This window comes from Dromiciops gliroides, chromosome 2, assembly GCF_019393635.1.
Source record: "Dromiciops gliroides isolate mDroGli1 chromosome 2, mDroGli1.pri, whole genome shotgun sequence".
NCBI classification, from domain to species: domain Eukaryota; kingdom Metazoa; phylum Chordata; class Mammalia; order Microbiotheria; family Microbiotheriidae; genus Dromiciops; species Dromiciops gliroides.
Window position 1 is genome coordinate 584,390,115 of NC_057862.1, and position 19,182 is coordinate 584,409,296.

The following is a 19,182-nucleotide window of genomic DNA, read 5'->3' on the forward strand; positions in this document are numbered from 1 at the left end:
TTAAGCACCTTTTAAAGGAATATTAATTATGACATGACACCAGGTTCCAGAGTTGTTTATATTACAACCCAGGAGTAATTTAGGCATTGAGAAAATTATGCAACAGGATGACCATTAAGACAGAAAAAACAAAACAAAACACTAACAAATAAGTATTTCAATAATAATACTGGGGATAATGATAATAATAGCAGCTAACATTCATACAGCACTTACTCTGTGGTAGAGAGTTGTGCTAAATGCTTTACAATTATTATATCATTTGCTCCTCACAAAAACCCTGTGAGGGAGGTGCTACTATTATCCGTATTTTATAAATGAGGAAACTGAGGCAAACAGAGGTTAAGTAACTTGCTTAGGGTCATACACAATTATTTAAAATAATTGAGTACTAACTTATGGTTTGTGTATTTAAATGTTAACAATGAGATACAGCTTTATCAAATATATTATAATGAAGATACATATATGAAAAGATGTTTCATAAACCATTGTTAGAAAATACATTTTGTGAGTTATAATCTGGATAAGATTCTTATGCTCTAGTATTCAATGAAAAAGTGGAAAGTACTACTTCTGGGCATGGTGGTTTACTCCTAAAATCCCTGTTTTTGGGGACGCTGAGGCTAGAAAGATCTCTTGCGCTTAGGAATTCTACACTGCAGTGGGCTAAGCCAAATTAGGTATCCACACAAAGTATAACATCAAAATAGGAATCTCTTGGTGGACATGATAGATTTGGTAAATAGACTAAGGTGTAAAATCACCCTTCCAATGTCAGACATTATAGCAAAGGCATAACAGGAGAAACACAGGACAGAATCATGCACTCTTAGTCTGGAAACCAGAAATTGGCAGGATATTTGAGAAAAGGTAGGGCTAACATGGATGAAGGGATGAGCTTTGAAAATGGAAGAAAAAGCTAATTCTTAAAGAGTAAGTGGCCATGATTACTCACAAGCCAGGCAGGCTGAGAATAAGCCCAATCACCCCCTGGGCCACACTGTAGCACAAACAGTGTGTCCTGGAAGCAGTGCTACACTTTAAGAAGGAGTAAAAAGCCAAGAAATAGTAAGCCAGGATGAGTAGGCAGAGAAAGCAGAAGACCATCGAAAACTTCTTTGGGGGGAAGGTAGACCACAATACCACCTCAGAAGAAGAAGATAATAAAACAGGGTCAAAGCTCCAACATCCAAAGGTAACTGAAAAGAAACCAATAAAACCTAGGCTTTGGGATAAATGAGAAAGTTAGAACTATAGAGACTAGGCCCACCCAAGATAGGTTGAGATAATAACTACCAAGAGAAGAAAAAGTAATGTTTTACTTAAGGGAAAACAAGCTAAACATACCTACCTATGATTAAGGATTGCTTCAAGATTCCTACCTGAGTCAGACATGGGTTAGAGGCAAAAAGAGGGCTTGAGATGGGTCAGACAAAATATCATTATACCTTTGTATTTCAATAATTATTTATTTCCTGTACAATTTTATTAAGGAAAAATTAACATATTTTCTCCTCAATTTCCTAGGAAAGTTTTTCATCTCCAATTACATTTTAATTATAGGAAGCCTTTTATGAACTAATATAAAGTAAACTAAACAGAATAGAGAAAAACAACATACAGCTATCCCTTCCAAATCATGGGGGGGATAGGGGTGTGGCATCCCCACAAACTGGAAAATCCCCAAAAATTTTGGCCCTCCATATCAGAGAAGCCTGAAGTCTTATGGTAAAAAAAAGATAAAATATGTCAATATCATACAATATAATACATATATTTTATGTATTTCTGAATTTCTAAACATTTTCTGTGTCATCTGCTGGCCTTTGCATGTCTTCTACAGACTCTACAAAACTCCCCCCCAAATTCCCATTTTATTCATTATGCTGACCCGTGACATAGCAAAATTGTGATGGGGAAAGTCAAGATGTAGAAGGGATAACTATACAATAAATACAATTATGTAAATGGAAAGAATAAAAATTATAAAAATACTCTGAAACTCAATACTGTGCAATAACAATTAGGCTTGATGCAGAAAAAGAGATATGAAAATGTACCTTTTCCCTCCCTCTTTACAAAGGTGAGGGATTTGGGGTATGGGACATTGGTATAATGTCAGACTTAGTTGATGTATTGATTAATTTTGTTGACTTAGGGGCAGCTAGGTGGCACAGTGGATAGAGCACTGGCCCTGGAGTAGGGAGTACCTGAGTTCAAATCCGGCCTCAGACATTTAACACTTACTAGCTGTGTGACCCTGGGTAAGTCACTTAACCCCAATTGCCTCACTAAAAAAAAAAAAAAATTGTTGACTTTGTTTTTTTTTTTAAATTCTTTGTTATAAGGGTCAATTTCTTTAGGAGAGGAAGAGATATATTAAGAAATGAATGCAAGGTAAAAGCAAATCATAATAGAAAAGAGAATTTGAGGGAGTGGGGTGGGGAGAAATGATAGAAGGTATAATCATCAAGAAAATACATGACCGGGCAGCTAGGTGGCGCAGTGGATAGAGCACAGGCCCTGGAGTCAAGAGGACCTGAGTTCAAATCCGGCCTCAGACACTTAACACTTACTAGCTGTGTGACCCTAGGCAAGTTACTCAACCCCAAAGCCAAAAAAAAAAAAAAAACAACATGACCTAATAGGGAGATGGGTGAGTCATGTAGTGAAAAATAGGCAAAACATCTTAAGTAAGAATTGGCACCCAGGAAAACTTAAAATATTCCAGCAAGAAATTTCAAACATCTTCTATAAATACTTTATGAAGAATTCATGGGGGAAAAAAAAGAGACACATGCTTTTTGGATATTTCAAATATAAAAGATACAAAACAAAACTCAGTATCTTTTCCCCAAAACCAAGCATGTTCCATATTTCTGTTTGAGGTCTTACTATCTTTCCAGTCACCATGGAGTTCCATCTTGGAATCATCTTTGACTTCTCACTCACTTTCTTTACCCTATGCATCCAATCAGTTGCCAGGTCTTATTGATTCTATCTCCACAGCATCTCTTGTATTTGACCTTTTCTACAGACTCACATAACCACCAACCTAGTTCAGGCACTCATATCCTCTCACCTTGACTAGAGTAAAAGGCTACTAATTGATTTCTCTGCTTCAAGGCTGACATCCATCCTTCACACACAGCCAAAGAAATATTCCTAAAATATCTAATAAAGTCTAATAATGTTAATCTCTTGCTCAATAAACTCTAATGGTTCTCCATTACCTCTATTATAAATAGGTAACAAATAACAAAGTCTCTTTGGTATTAAAGTCCTTCATAACTTGTTTCCAATCTACTTTTCAAGGCATATTACACATTACTCCCTTTTATTCACTCTTCCACTCACATTGTATTTTCCTCTTCAATGCTAACTACCAAGTAGGTGTTGAATAAAAATACCTGTTGATTTGACATGGCATTCCCTCTCCCACTTCCATGCCTTTGCACTGGCTGTTCCTCATGTTTGGCATTAACTCCCTCCTTTGCTCTACCTCTCTGAATCTCTAGTTTTAGTCCAAGTTCAGTTCGAATGCCTCTTACAGAAGGCCCTTCTGGATCTCCTCAAGCTTCTGGGGCCACCCCTTCTATATAATTACTTTGTATAGTTCTGTATAAGTTTCTGTATTTACACAGTCTCCCCCAGTAGAATGTAAGCTCTTTAAGAACAGAGACCACTATTTTTTTTGGTTGTATCTCCTAGCACCTAGCCTGGTGTTTTGCACATACCAGGTACTTATGATTGATTAACACAGTAAGAGATGACATGTCACGCATGAACATCAATATGTACCATCAGTGGAAGTAATCACTTTGGTCATGTCATGGATTAATTGATGTACTAAAGTCTAATCATGTCAGTTGGTCTATTGTTCTTATTGTCTCGCTTCACATCACTTCTTTCATATTGCTCATGATATCACTTTCCAAATTTCCTTATATTCATTATGTTTATTACTTTTACTACAAAAGTAGTATTCTATTACAGTGATATACCTACTATTAGATACGTAGATTATTTCATTATTAGAATTCTTTCAAATGTCTCTTATAAACCTATGCAGTAAGATACTTTAAAACACCTTTAAGGAATAGTGGGCATGCTATTTTCAGGAGGAGGGGGGATGGCATACAAAAGCCCAAGTTCTCTTCTTTTCCCAGTTGACTTGAGTGTAACTAGTTCAGATACAGGAGGTACTGACAATGAGAAATCAGTAGAGGTAATCAATAAGCCAAATCCTGGGCTTGACAACAGAACAGAAAAATGAGGTGAAGGTATAATTCCTTAGATGCAGGCCTATGGAGTCACAGATGGTCATGTAGGAGAAGAACCAGAGAGTTTACATAGCAAAATGAGGAACAAAGGAAGTAAGATAGGATCTCTCTAAATAAAGGAAGAACTTTCTAACAATTTTGGTTTCTCCAAAATGAAAATAGACTACCATGTAAGCTACTTAGTTTCCCATCACAGAGAATGGTTAAGAAGAGATGATTACCTGCCACAGACATTTCAGAAGACTTTCCTAAGTGACATTTAAATAGTGATTTAAATTTTTCAAAGACTTTTAACATATTTCATTTAAGCTTCAAAATGAGCCCATAAAATAGATACTCCTGGTATTTTTTTTTTTTGGCGGGGCAATGGGGGTTAAGTGACTTGCCCAGGGTCACACAGCTAGTAAGTGTCAGGTGTCTGAGGCTGGATTTGAACTCAGGTACTCCTGAATCCAGGGCCAGTGCTTTATCCACTGCGCCACCTAGCTGCCCCCCTCCTGGTATTATTTTACCAAAGAGGCTCAGATAGTTTATTTTACTTGCTAGTTTAATAATTAATAGGTATCAAAGGTAGATCTAATATCTATCAGGAAGAATGCAGGCTCCTGTTTGACTTCTTTTCTTTTATATCCAGAATCTGGGCGTTTATTAAAACGCTTGTTAAATTGTTGAACCGAATTAGACATGAGACCTTTTTTGGGGGGGAGGGGGCAATGAGGGTTAAGTGACTTGCCCAGGGTCACACAGCTAGTGTCAAGTGTCTGAGACAAAATTTGAACTCAGGTCCTCCTGAATCCAGGGCCAGTGCTTTATCCACTGCGCCACCTGGCTGCCCCCTCAAAAAACATTTATTAAGTGGTTGTTCTATGTCAGACACTGTGCTTAATGCTGGGAACACAAATACAAGGAGAAAGAATGATATTTGCCCTCAAGGAGCTTATAATCTAATAGAGGAAGATAATCCATAAAGGGAAGCATGGGCATGGGAGGAGAGACAGAATGAAAGTACCTGGAGAGCAAACATGGTAGAAAAAGTCTGGAGTGTGGCTTGAATGAGAGAGGCCACAGGGGCTGAAGGTTGCTTCCAGGGTGTGAATAACAGAGCTAAAATGAGCTTACAGAATAAGTAGGTTCCTGAGTCATGGTCGAGAGAGTCCAAAGTGCAGCCTGGACAAGACTGAATATACTTCCTCATTGATAGCAGAAGAAATGTAGCTATGCATAGAAATACACTGTGAGAAGGGAGAGTGAGAAAAGGTCTAGAAAGTCTCTTCCCTATTCAGTTCACACAGCTAACCAAAGAGACATTCGTAAAACACAGGTCTGACTTGTCATTCCCTTGCTCAGTACGCTCTAATGGCTCCCTATGATTATTGGATCAAATAGAAACTCTTCTATTTGGTATTTAATGATTCACAACCTCACTCCAACCCACTTTTCTAGACATAGATCACTTTCTTCCTGCATTCCACAATATGGCCAAACTGGCCTGTCTATTCTTTACACGCTACATTCCATCTTTCTCTCTGTGCCTTACACAGGCTGTAGCCTGTACCTGAAATAAACTCTCTTGACATCTGCTTCTTAGAATACCTGGCTTCCTTTAAGAAGCTTATTCTGAACCTCTTAGCTGTCACTTCCCTGAAACTGTCTTGTATTTACTTTGCATATATTTTGCATAAACTTATACAGATTCAAGTTGCTTCCCTCACTATAGAATGCAAGATGCTTTATGACAGGGATAGTTTAATTTCTGTGTTTGCCCAATGCCTAGCACATAGTAGGCACTTAATGCTTACTAATTGATTGGCTGCTGGAAAATTAATTTTCACAAGAGAAATGAATGTCAACTATAGAATCAACAACACATAACAAATGTTGAGAAGAGTAATGTAACTGTTACACATACTTCATTCAATAAGAATAGCTTCCTCAATCTTTTGGCAACCCTGGTCCTCACTGACTGCTAACATACTGAAAGTGTGGGAAGAGCAGGGAGAAGAATCTTTCATATTCTTATCAAGGCAGTACCTAGTAAGATGAACACATCTCTTAAAATAATTTTTTTTTAAAGAGAAAAGATGGAGTATCAGAAAGCACATCCAACATTATTCCTGTGGAGGGTATGTGCCTTTGTTTTTATGTGTTTATTCAGAGATTATTAGGAAGAGACACAGATATGAAAACATAAAAACAACCACAATTATGAAGACTAATAAAATCTTATAAATGATAATACCAAAAGATAGGTAGAAAAGGTTTTGTTTCAGATATCAAACAAGAAATAGGAATACTGGCCCCTTAATTTAGTATACTTATTGTGCAGATGAACTTGAGAGTCTTAAGATCCGAATTCTAGTCCTGGCCCTGAAACTTATTACCTGTGTGACCTTGGGTAAGTTACTTAATTTATCTGGGCCTCAGTTTCCTTATCCATAAAATGAGAGAACTAACCCAGTTGATTACTAAGGTCCCTTCCCAGCTCTAGATCTATGACCTTGTATTTAATTTTTAATACTAAAATACAATAAAAATGAATAATATTAGATGGACCATTATGTCTGTAACAATCATTTTCTAGAGAAAATACAGACATTTAAAAGGCCATAAGTAACAATTTTATGCAAATAAAGTACATTGTCAGAGCTCTTTTAAACATTTAGAGTATTTTTACACATATTCTTTCTACATGCTCATAGTATTGTTACTGGCAACAGTATTAGAAGGGTAATATACCAAACTAATGACTGATTAATTATCCTTTTTAAGGAGAAAGGGTAAACAAGACTTTGAGTGCCTTCTATGACCTCTGAGGGCTTCCAGTTCTCAAAACCTATGATTCAATATGTTAATATATAAAGGACTAACTAATATAGTAATATAACCAACTACATAAACCAGCCAACATAGGAAATACCCCCAAAATAAAAAAATATGTCTTCTTGCCCTCAATGAACTTATTTCCCTTAGGGAAACAATATCTGCACAACCAAAACAGTTTAAAACAAATCACAGCAATACATAGCATCAAACAGTCAGTATGAGAGGAGATCAAAGTCAAAGAAAATCAATGTGAGTAAGACTAGTGGGGAAAGAATTTATGGAGGAAGTTGAGAAAAGAAATGGTATGTCATTTCTTCAAATTTCTTGTACACTTCACTAGCTAAAAGAAGTACGTGAAGATGCTTTTATGATCAGGTCTCACAAAAAGTCCTTGATTTTCTCAATGTAATGGGTTGCAAAATACTATTTCTTTAAATGTGATTGTCTTATTCTCTATAGATAGGTAGATAGACAGATGATCTATAAAAATATAGATATATACAGCCATCATATATATATATGTGTGTGTGCGTGTGTATAAATACATCTCTCTATATCTCTCTATCTATCTCTCTATCTCTCTATCTATCTATCTATCTATCTATCTATCTATCTATCTATCTATCTATATCAGAACAACTGGAGATGGCACCAGATGTTTTAAGGCAATTGGGGTTAAGTGACTTGGCCAAGGTCACACAGCTAATAAGTGTCTGAGGTGAGATTTGAACTCAGGTCCTCCCAACTTCAGGGTAAATGCTCTATCCCACTCTACCACCTAGATGCCCCATAGATATCTATATATTTATAGATATTGATATATCTAGAGAAAGATGTAGATATAGATATAATCATTATTATTAGGTTAAAAACAGCATTAATTGCTTAGTGTCTTTTAAAGTTTGATATTTATGATAAGTATAAGTTTGTCGTGACAAACGTAAATTGATGGACTGTCTGGTCCTTTATTAAATAAGTAAATTCAAAATAGCAATAAATGAGCATAAACTAAGTGAGGTTGACACAAATTTATTTCTGTCACCTTTTTTTTGTCATGCCTTAGGGAAAATTGGTAACCATAGGGAATTATATTATTACATAAAAATTCTTCCATACATTGCCACAAGAAATATGAATTTGTTAAATTCTCTTACTACCTGACATTAATAGTTTCAGGCAAGTTGTCATATTTTTTAACCTGTACTCAGACTCTATCTTAAATTATTCCCAACCTATAAAACTATAGTAGCAATATGTCTTCAAATGCCTAGACAGTATGTATAGAGGTGTCATAGAGTTTCTTCTTTGGAAAGGTATGATAAAGGAGAACTATTTGCTGAGTAGAACGTTTTTATGAAAAAAAAAAAAAAAACCAAAAACCACAAAATAAAAGTTTCATGACCTGAACTACCCCCCACTCCCCAGCCAAAAAAATCAAAACAAAAACCCCCTAAAAACCTCTGTGCTATGATATGACATGGCCAACCTGTGATTTTAGCGGCTTTTTCCTCTTGGTTCACTCTGTTCTCCTCATCATCTTCATTGTCCTCTTCAAAGTCATCTAAATTGCCAATGTCAGCCTGCTTCATACTCATCAAACTGGCCAAACTTTGCATGTCTTCATCCCTAAACCAATCATTCAAAACATAATTTATGTCATCAAATGGTAATGCTATTAATATTTTCTTCTTATAAAACAAACATCTTTCACTGCTCTTGTCCCCAGAACTGAATATAGTACTCCAGATATGGCCTGACAGGTGTGTATTTATAACAGTGATCTTCCTCATTCAGGCTCCTGTGTTTCTCTACATGGGGTCAAAGATCACATTAATTTGGGGGGCTGTCATGTCATACTGCAGAACATATTGAGCTTACAGCATGCTAAAATCCCCAGATCTATTTTACATGAATTGTTAGGTAGCTTGACCTCTCCTTAACTATATTTATGAAACTGTTTTTTAATCCAAGGGGAAGAATTCATCATATTCCATATGGCCCAATATTTTTTAGTCCGTTGAGATCTTTCTGGATCCAGAATCTATTTCCCAATATATTAGCCCACACTACAAGTTTTCTATCACTTGCAAATTTGAGAAGTATGTCATTAGTATTATTCCCCCAATCAAAAGATCATTTCCTTTGAAATAGAAAAATGAAGTAAAATTAAAGCTCAGTAGTCCAGATTACTCACCACTGTTATCAGCAGCCCACATATCCTAACAAGAATCTTATCAAGTTTTGTTTTGTTGTTTTTCCCCCCTTTTAACCAATATAGCTAGGAACATTTTTGGTTGTCCTTAGCATTCATCATACCCCTACGTTCATTTTAGGTTTTGGTGTTCCTGAAATAATTCTTATATGACTATGCTGCTGGAGGGAGAGCTAAGATGGTTAAGTAGTGGGAGTACTACAGCCCAATTCTACCAATGTTTCCCTCCCAAAAGCCTTTTAAAATAATGCCCAAAATAAAATGTTGGAGTAGCATAGCTAATAAAAGACCAAGGAAGGACATTTTTCTAGCCCAAGACAACTTAGGTCAGAGGCAGATGTCTATGACATGAGGGTAGGTGTTGACTTGGAGCACACATGGTGGCAACACTACCTGTGGGCCTTGGAAGTGACTGCAATAGCAGCCACAGCAGTTTGGGGAGTTTTCAGCACAGAGATGGTAAAGAGATTGTGGACAACTGGTAAGAAAAAAAGACTATAAGGGACCCCTGTGCTAACACTAAGCACAGCACTGGGCACTATTTGGTAACTCCATCGCCCATATTCACTTCTGGGTTGAAGTTCCAGGGTGAAGAGGAGTATTTGTAGTTGCAAAGGAGCAAAGGCCCTTAAGGAACAATAGCACTTTTGGTTGCAAGAGAGCAGGGGCCCTGAGAAGCAAGAGTGCTTGCAGCTGCCAGGGATCAGGGGCCCTTCCTGATTATGGACCAGAGTACAGACAAGGAGAATAGTGACTACACCTCTCCCCTGATCACGCCACTTTGAAAACACTGAAAACTTACAAACACACCAGAACTAGCTGTGCAGAAAGCAGTACCAAAAAGCTTTAAGTTTGAGACAGAAACCTCCTTTCCCCAGGTGAGCAGAGCCCAACTTTACCATAAAATTTAAAGTCAAGAAATAGGATAGAAAAATGAGCAAACTTTTTTTTTTTTTTCAGTTTGGCTACCTAGTGCCTTTTATTTTTTCTTTAATTTTTCACTTATTTATTTAAAGTTTTGAGTTCCAAATTCTATCCCTTTCTCATTCCCTCCCTCCCTACCCTCCCACCTCCCTAGGGTGGTAAGCAATCAGATATAGGTTATACATGTACAATTATGTAAAACATTACTATATTAGTCATTTTACATAAAAAGACTCAAGTAAAAAAAAAGAAAGCGCAAAATAGCATGCTTGAATCTCTGTTCAATCAATATTGGTTCTTTCTCTGGAGGTGGACAGTATGCTTCATCATTGGTCCTTTGGGATTGTCTTAGATCATTGTATTGCTGAGAGTAGTTAAGTCATTCACAATTGCTCACAGAACAATAATGCTGTCACTGTGCACAATGTTTTCCTGGTTCTGCTCCCTTTGCTATACATCAGTTCATATGACTCTTTCCAGGTTTTTTCTGAACTCATCCTGCTTGTCATTTCTTATAGCATAATAATATTCCATTACAATCATATACCACAGCTTGTCTAGTTATTCCCCAATTGATGGGCATGCCTTCAATTTCCAATTCTTAGCCACCACAAAGAGTTGCTTTAAATGTTTTTTTTTACATTTTTTTTCTTTTTTTCACAATTACTATTGTTAACTGCTTCCCACTGTCTTATTCTTTTCCCCATGATATTTACTTTATTATCTATCTTCTTTCACCCTATCCCTCCTCAAAAGGGATTTGCTTCTGACTGCTCCTTCCCCCAATCTGCCCTCCCTTCTTTTGCCCCTCCCTCCTTATCCCCTTCCCCTCCTACTTTTCTGCAGGGTTAAATAGATTATTCCACCCAACTGAGTGTGTATGTTATTCCCTCCTTGATCCACCTCTGATGAGATTAAGGTCTTTGAGCCAATTCTGATGAGTGTAAGGCTCATTCACTTCCCCACTCCTCCCCCATCTCTCCCCCACTCCATAAGCCCTTTTCTGTTTCTCTCATTTGGGATTTCACCCCATTCTACCTTTCCCCTTCACCCTGCCCCTGTGTAATCCTCTCACCCCTAAATTTTACCCTAAAGATGTCATCATGGGGCAGCAAGACATAATGACACAATGTGACACAATGGACAAAGCACCCACCCTGGATTTAGGAGGACCCAAGCCCAAATCTGGCCCCAGTCGCAAGATATTCACCAAATTCCAAGCACCCCACAAAAAAAGATAAACAAAGAATAAATGCTTTACAAATATCATCCTTTTATAATCAATTCCCACCTGTGACCTCTGTCTAAATTTATTTCTATCATCTGCCCTAATACTGACAAAGTTCTTATGAGTTAGACATACCATCTTCCCATATAGGAATGTAAACAGTTTCACCTTTTAAAATCCCTCTTAATTTCTTTTTCCTGTTTACCTTTTTATGTTTCTCTAGGGTCTTATATTTGAAAGGCAAATTTCTATTCAGCTCAGGTCTTTTCATCACTAATATCAGAAAGTCTTTTTTTTATTGAAGTCCAATTTTTTTCCCCGAAAGATTATAAACAATTTTGCTGGATAGGTGATTTTTGGTTGTAATCCCAATTCCTTTGCCCTCTGGAATATCATATTCCATGCCCTCCAACACTTTAAAGTAGAAACTGCTAGATCTTGTGCTATCCTGACTATGGCTCCACAGTACTTAAATTGTTTCTTTCTGACTCCTTGCAATATTTTCTCCTTGACCTGGGAGCTCTGGAATTTTGCTATAATATTCCTGGAGGTTTGCCTTTTGGGATCTCTTTCAGGAGGTGATCAGTAGATTCCTTCAATTTCTATTTTACCTTCTGTTTCTAGAACATCAGGGCAATTTCCCCTAACAATTTCCGGGAAGATGATATCCAAGCTCTTTCCTTGATCATGGTTTTTAGGTATTTCAATAATTTTCAAATTATCTCTCCTGGATCTATTTTCTAGGTCAGCTGTTTTTCCAAGGAGATATTTCACATTGCCCTCTATTTTTTTTATTCAATTGGATTTGCTTTTATTATGTCTTGATTTCTCATAAAATCATTTGTTTTTATTTGCTCAATCCTAATTTTTAAGCAATGATTTTCTTCAGAGAGCTTTTATACCTCCTTTTCCATTCTGCCAATTTGGCTTTTCAAGCTGTTGACTTTTTTTATGACCTCCTTCATCACTCTCATTTCTTTCCATTTTTTCTTCTACCTCTCTTACTTACTTTATCTTCAAAGACCTTTTTAAGTGCTTCTATGGCCTAAGACCAATTCATATTTTTCTTTTTTTATATATACCATTAATATGTTATTAAGCAAAATAAGTAATGTATATACACTATGTATTATGCAATATTATATGATATAGTATAACTGAATTATGCATTAATATGATATAAAACATTGATTATGGTGATGACGATGATAAATCACCAGGATCAAGACCAAGGACCTCTTCTTGTGGCTTTGTACCAAAATTTCATATCTTAGATACTTTGAAATAAAAGCAATATGGGCATTATCATTTGGTTACTATATTCAGTATAATTAAATATTCTTCAAATGCTAAAAAACCCTGTGCATTCTAAAACTGAACCAGAGAGTTGTCATCTTACATTAAGTCAAACTTTAGAAACTAACTGTAAAAATATGGATGAAACTGATTAAATGGCCATTTTTCTGCTATAAATAAAATCAAAGTTTTGAGTTTTTGAGTTTGCTGAGTATTTGTTTTAAGTGGGCCTCTTAAAATGTATATGTTGTCAGTGTCATGATATAAACCATCTGCATCTGCGATATTTTTCTCTTTATGCCAAAGAATAAAAATGGAACTAATGAAAATTTGAAATGAATAGGTGGGAAATTATTATTGATGTCAATACAATGAAAAGACTTGAACAAAATAATTGGTCAAGAGATGATCTTCCACTTATTCTCTTTTTTTTTCCTGCATTAGACATGTTATGAGAGAAGAATCAGAGCAAAAAGGAAAAACCTCAGGAAAGAAAAACCACAACAAAAAAACCCCAACAGAAATAGTATGGTTTGATCTGCATCCATATTCAACATTTCTTTTTTTCCCCTGGATTTGGACAGTATTTTCCATCATGAGTCCTTTGAGCTAATTCTGTTTTCTAAACCTTTTTTCCTCCCTCCTCCTCCTCAACTCTCCCTATGAAATCAAGTAATTCAATATATGTTGTACATGTGCTGTTATGTTGAAAGTGTTTTGCTTTTTGCAGTTCCCTCCCCCAAACTTCTCTTCCCCTCCCGCTTTTCCTCAGGGCAAAAATTTATTACTATACCTGCTTGAGTATGTATGTCATTCCCTCTTTGAGCCAATTCTGCTGATAGTAAGGTTCACTCACTCCCCCACTGCTTCCCCCTCTTCCCCTCCCCTCCATAAACTTTTTTCTTGTTTCCTTCATGTGAGCTACCTCTCCCCTTATCCCTCCTCCAGTCTATTCCTCCTATCCCTCAACCCTATTTTAAAGATGTCATTATGGATTAGCTAGGTGGCACAGTGGACAAAGAACCAGCCTTGGGATCAGGAGGCCCAGAGCCCAAATCCAGCCCCAGACATAAGACAACCTGCCCTGTTTGCTCCACAAAGAACAAGGATACACAAAAAAATAAATGTTTTACACCAATTCATATTTTTCTAGGAAGCTTTGGATGTAGGAACCCAGATGTTGCTATCATCTTCTGAGGGTACACCTTGATCTTCATTGTCACTAAAGAAACTTTCTACGGTCCGCATCTTTCTCTGTCTGCTCATCTTGCCAATCTTTTATTTGACTTTTAATTCCTTCTTAAAGTGGGGCACTGCTTCTAGGATGTACTGTCCCAAGCTTTAGGGGGTCTAAGGTGGTACGACTTAAGGAGGGGTAGGTTCTTCACTTGTCTGGACAGTTCTCTGGTTTGTAGATAACCCCAGTCCAACTTGCTAATTAACCAGGCAGCAAAATTTTGTGTGCTATGGTTGTTAGCTCTGATGAGCCTATGCCCTTCCCCCACCTAGGCTATTGCCACTCAATGTTATTTCCTGGTTCCCACCAGGGGTGAAACACTCAAGTTCCACCTCAGAGCTAGCAGAGACCCCTGTAATCTCCCCGCTGCCAACTGTTCAGCCCTCTTACAAGACTGAGAGCTTAGTTCAACACAACACTGTGACTACAGCTGATTCAGAGGTTTTTGGGGTCACTTTCTCTGGCTTGGCCAGCCTGGAGCTGGATCTGTGTCAGTGTGACCCCCCCCTCCCCTGCCTCTGCCAACCTTTTAAGGTGTCTTTAGCTAGAAAATTATCTCAGCCCATTCTTTTGTGGGTTCTGATGTTCTAGGAATTTTCCTATGACATTATTTGGAGGTTTTTTGGAGCAATCATGTTGTGAGTCCCGAGAGCTGAACTGCCTTTCCTCCGCCATCTAGGCTCCGCCCAGGAAATCCTACTCTTTCCTAAGAGGAGAGCACTTAAGAACCAACAGCCTTCCCTAGCCATGGGTGTGATCCAAGGAGCAATAATTTTTAAAAAAGAACTTGACAATAAAAAACTACTGTCATGACAAGGAAGATAAACACACAAACTCAGAAGACAATCAATTCAAAACAGCTAAAAAGAAAGCTTCAAAGAAAAAAAAAAGTGAATTGGACAAAAGCCCAATAAGAATTCCTGGAAGTGCTAAAAAATGTTTCTCAAAATCAAGTAAGAGTGGTAGAGGAAAAACTGGGAAAACAACTGGGAGTAATGAAATAAAATTATGAAAAGAGAATCAACAGCTGAGTAAAAGAGGCAAAAAACAAACAAAAAACCAAAACACTAAAGATTTGCCAAAATTTATAAGTAGACCTGGAATTGAAAGTCAGGTTTTCTGACTCTAATATAGTTTTTTTAAAAAAAAAAACAAACAAGAGGGGCAGCTAGGTGATGCAGTGGATAGAGTACCAGTCCTGGATTCAGGAGGACCTGAGTTCAAATCTGGCCTCAGACACTTGACACTTACTAGCTGTGTAACACTGGGCAAGTCACTAAACCCCAACTGCCTCACAAAACAAAATAAACAATAATTCTTTCAGAAAATGTTGGAGCATTTTGCAGTTCTGATTAAGATTCAATGATAAAATGGAATAAAATCTCCCAGTATGACAGATTATCTGGTCTCATACACTTACTAGTTATGTGATTCTGAGTAAGAAACCTAACCTCTGTCTACCTTAGTATCTTCATATGGAGAAAATGGAGTTGATTAATAGCAGCCTCCTGTCAGGATCATTGTGAGTATAAGATTCAATAAAAATTGTAAAGTAGTTAACAAATTTTAAAGAACTATATAAATGCTATATAAACTATATATATTGAACTATATAAACTATATATAATGTCAACTATTATAACTAAGCAGTTTTTTAAAAATCACTTATCCTATGAATTAAAAAAGAATTGGGAAAACTACTTATAAATAAATAAAATATTAATCAATAATTTAAAAAATGTTTTTCTTAAAGTGTTATGAAAATTAATTATTTCAGGAAATGCTTATTAAACATGACCATTTGCCAAATATAGTTTCAGGCATGAGGAATGGAAGGTGGGAGGTGTTGGGGGAAGAAGACACAAAGTTTAGGTAAAACACGGTTCCTACACCTCACAGAGCTCATAATCTAGTGGAGATGTAAAACACAAACACAGTTAACTGTTATATACAGTAATGAATGCATTAGTAGATGAGAAAATTACAAAATACTAGATGAGGTATATTGGAGAGGACAAGTAGTGATCTGGACATCAGGCAAAGCATTTAACAGGGGTATTTGGGTTAAATTTCAGTTTCTTCATTTATAAAATAATAGGTGATTGTACTAAGTGATGTCTAAGGATGCTTCTGACTCTGAACTATATGAAAGGATAAGAACTTTATGTGAAAAGAGTAGAAAGGAAGCAGTCCAGGCATAGAAAATAGAATGAGGAAAGGTACAGAAGTAGCAAAACACAAGATCAGTTTTAAGAGTAAAGAACAGTTCAGTTTTGTGAGAACATAAAATTTGTGGATGAAAACAGTAAGACTATAATGGTAGAGTTATGCTAGATTGTGGAGGGCTTTAAATGCAAGTCAATAAAATTTGCATTCTGCTTGGTAAGTAACAGGAAATTACTATAAATGTCTGAGCTGGAGAACAATAGACTGATCTACATGTAAGAAAGATGAGTCTGGTAGGAGTATAAAGGATGGAATTGTAAATGAAAAAAAGCATATGAAAGACCTGTTAGAAGGCTAATGTACTAATGTACTACTAATAGAGGTAAGGGCTTGAAATGGCTATGAGCAAAAGGAATAGAAATGATACATATTAAGAAATATTATAGCCATAAAATTTATATTTAATTTTATTCCATCACAATCATATAACACAACTTGTTTAGCCATCGTCCAATTGATGGGCATCCCCTTGACTTCTAGTTCATTGCTATCACAAAAAAGAAATGCTATAAATATTTTGTACACGTATATTATACAAATATTATATGACATTGTATTACATAGTGTGGTAAAAATTATTTGGGGTAAAGATTAATATTCCCGTTTTTAGCTAACTCATTTGGGAGGGGCCACACCTGGCCCACCCCAAAATTACAAAGACATCTTTTTGAAGGACCTCCCCTTTTTGAACGCTCCCGGAAGGGAGGCTGACTACTTCTGGTATGTGAGCTGGCTTCCTTCTTTCTGCTTGGGCCCTTGAAGTGGTAGCATGCTGGTTCTTGGTTTGGCGGGCAGTTCAGGCTTGGATGAGTTACTTAAAGAAAACCCTAAATTCCTTTGAACTAGCTTAATTGGGAACGGTCTGGGATTGCATAGGCTAAGTTTACAGTTAATAATATTCATCTGTATTTCCATTTCCCTATTTCCTTATTTTTGATTTTTATTAGTTTTACCTTTGTTGTTTAATTAATTCCCAAGTAATAAAATCTGATCCTTTTGTGAACTAAAGCTTAGAGGCTCCTTTCTTATTGGCCTGGGAGAAATATCTAAAAAAGGGCTGTTCAGAGGGGAGGGTTAAACCTTAAAGGCCCCTCTTATTCCAAGACCCCAATATTAAGGCGAGTCACCCAAATAACGCTCAGTATATCAAATTTTGTCCCTCACAATATGATGCAAATAATTTGCATTTTTGCACAAATAATTTAGGTTATTTCCCCTTTTTTTAAAATCTCTTTGGGATACAGACCTAGTAGTGATATTGCTGAGTAAAAGAATATGCATTTTTAAAAATCTTTTGAACATAGTTCCAAATTGTTCTAGAGAATGGTTGGCCTGTTTCACAATTCTACCAACAGTACATTAGCATCCTGTTTTTTCCTCATTGCCATCAATATTTGTAAATTGTTTTTGGTCATGTTAACTAATCTGACAAGAGTAAGGTGGTATCTCAGAGTTGTTTTAATTTGCATTTCTCTAATGATTAGTTATTTAGAACCTTTTTTCAAGTCACTATTGATTGCTTTGATTTCTTCTGAAAAGTGCCTGTTCATATCCTTTCACAATCTTAGGAACTGAAGAATGAATGGGGAGGTAGCTAGGTGGTACAGTGGATAAAGCACCAGACCTGGATTCAGGAGGATCTGAGTTCAAATCCAGCCGCAGACACTTACTAGCCATGTGACCCTGGGCAAATCACTTAATCCTCATTGCCCCGCCCCCCCAAAATGGCTCTTATTTTTGTAAATGAGCCTCAGTTCCCTATATATTTGAGAAAAGAAGACTTTATCAAAGAAACTTGCTGTGAAAATTTTTTCCCAGTTTCCTGTTTTCCTTCTGATTTGGGATGCATTAATTTTGTTTTTGCAAAAGCTTTTTAATTTCATGTAATTAAAATTATCCATTTTATTTCCTTTGATCCTCCCTATCTCCTGTTTGGTTATACACTCTTTCTTCTCTTATCTGTAGATCTAACAGGTACATTTTTCCATGCTCCCTTAATTTTCTTATGATATACCTCTTCATGTCTAAAGCATTTATTCATTTTGACCTTATTTTGGTATACACTGAGATGTTGGTATATATCAAATTCCAAGTCCTCCGTTTCTTTAACATGGTAGCCACTAAATTTTGGGTGGTCCTGATTGTGGCACTATGGTATTTGAATGGTTTCTCTGTGATTTGGAACCCTGAAATTTGGCTGTAATATTCCTGGGAGTTTTCATTTTGGGATATCTATCAGGTGATTGTTGGATTCTTTTAATTTTTATTTTACCCTCTGGTTCTAGAATATCAGGGCAATTTCCCTTGATATTTCCTTGAAATATAATGTGTAGACTCTTTCTTTGATCATGGTTTTCAGGTAATCCAATAATTCTTAAATTTTATCTCTCCTCAATCTATTTTCCAGGTCAGTTGTTTTCTAATTTTTCATTCTTTTGACTTTGTTTTACTGTTTTATGCATGGAGTCATTAGCTTCTACTTATCCATTCTAGTTTTTAAGAAATTGTTTTCTTCAGTGAATTTTTATATTTTTCCATTTGTCCAATTCTGCTTTTTAGGAATTATTTTCATTAGTGAATTTTTGTATCTCTTTTTCCATTTGGCTGATTCTGCTTGTAAGATGTTATTTTCTTAAGTATTTTTGGTGCCTCTTTTACCAAGCTGTTAATTGTCTTTTTATAATATGGGTGATATCTTTTGAATTGTTCATAAACTGTACTTAAGTGAGGCAGAGTTGCAAAAAGTCACAGGTCTCACTCTCTCTTCCAAAGTCATCAGAGTCCAGTGGCAAGACAAAAGTCAAAATGACCAACAATGGCTCAGGACATAGTGGAGGCGTTGGCATCTTTAATGTCTAACCAAGCTCTAAGCACTCTATCTACAGTGTCTACACTTCAGCTGCCTTTATGGCCACTGGAATAAATTGTTCTCATCTGCCTATTCTGCCAA

At 36.4% G+C, this 19,182-nt stretch overlaps 1 protein-coding gene across 13 annotated transcripts in view; it reads right to left on the minus strand.

Moving 5' to 3' along the window:
* EHBP1 (EH domain binding protein 1) overlaps positions 1-19,182 on the minus strand; it is a 384,386-nt gene that overhangs the window by 209,881 nt on the left and 155,323 nt on the right. For all 13 annotated transcript variants that reach the window (XM_043982716.1, XM_043982715.1, XM_043982718.1 and 10 more), the window contains exon 7: positions 8,596-8,735. In XM_043982716.1, the coding sequence (XP_043838651.1) occupies positions 8,596-8,735 (140 nt within the window). The remainder of the gene's footprint in view (positions 1-8,595; positions 8,736-19,182) is intronic.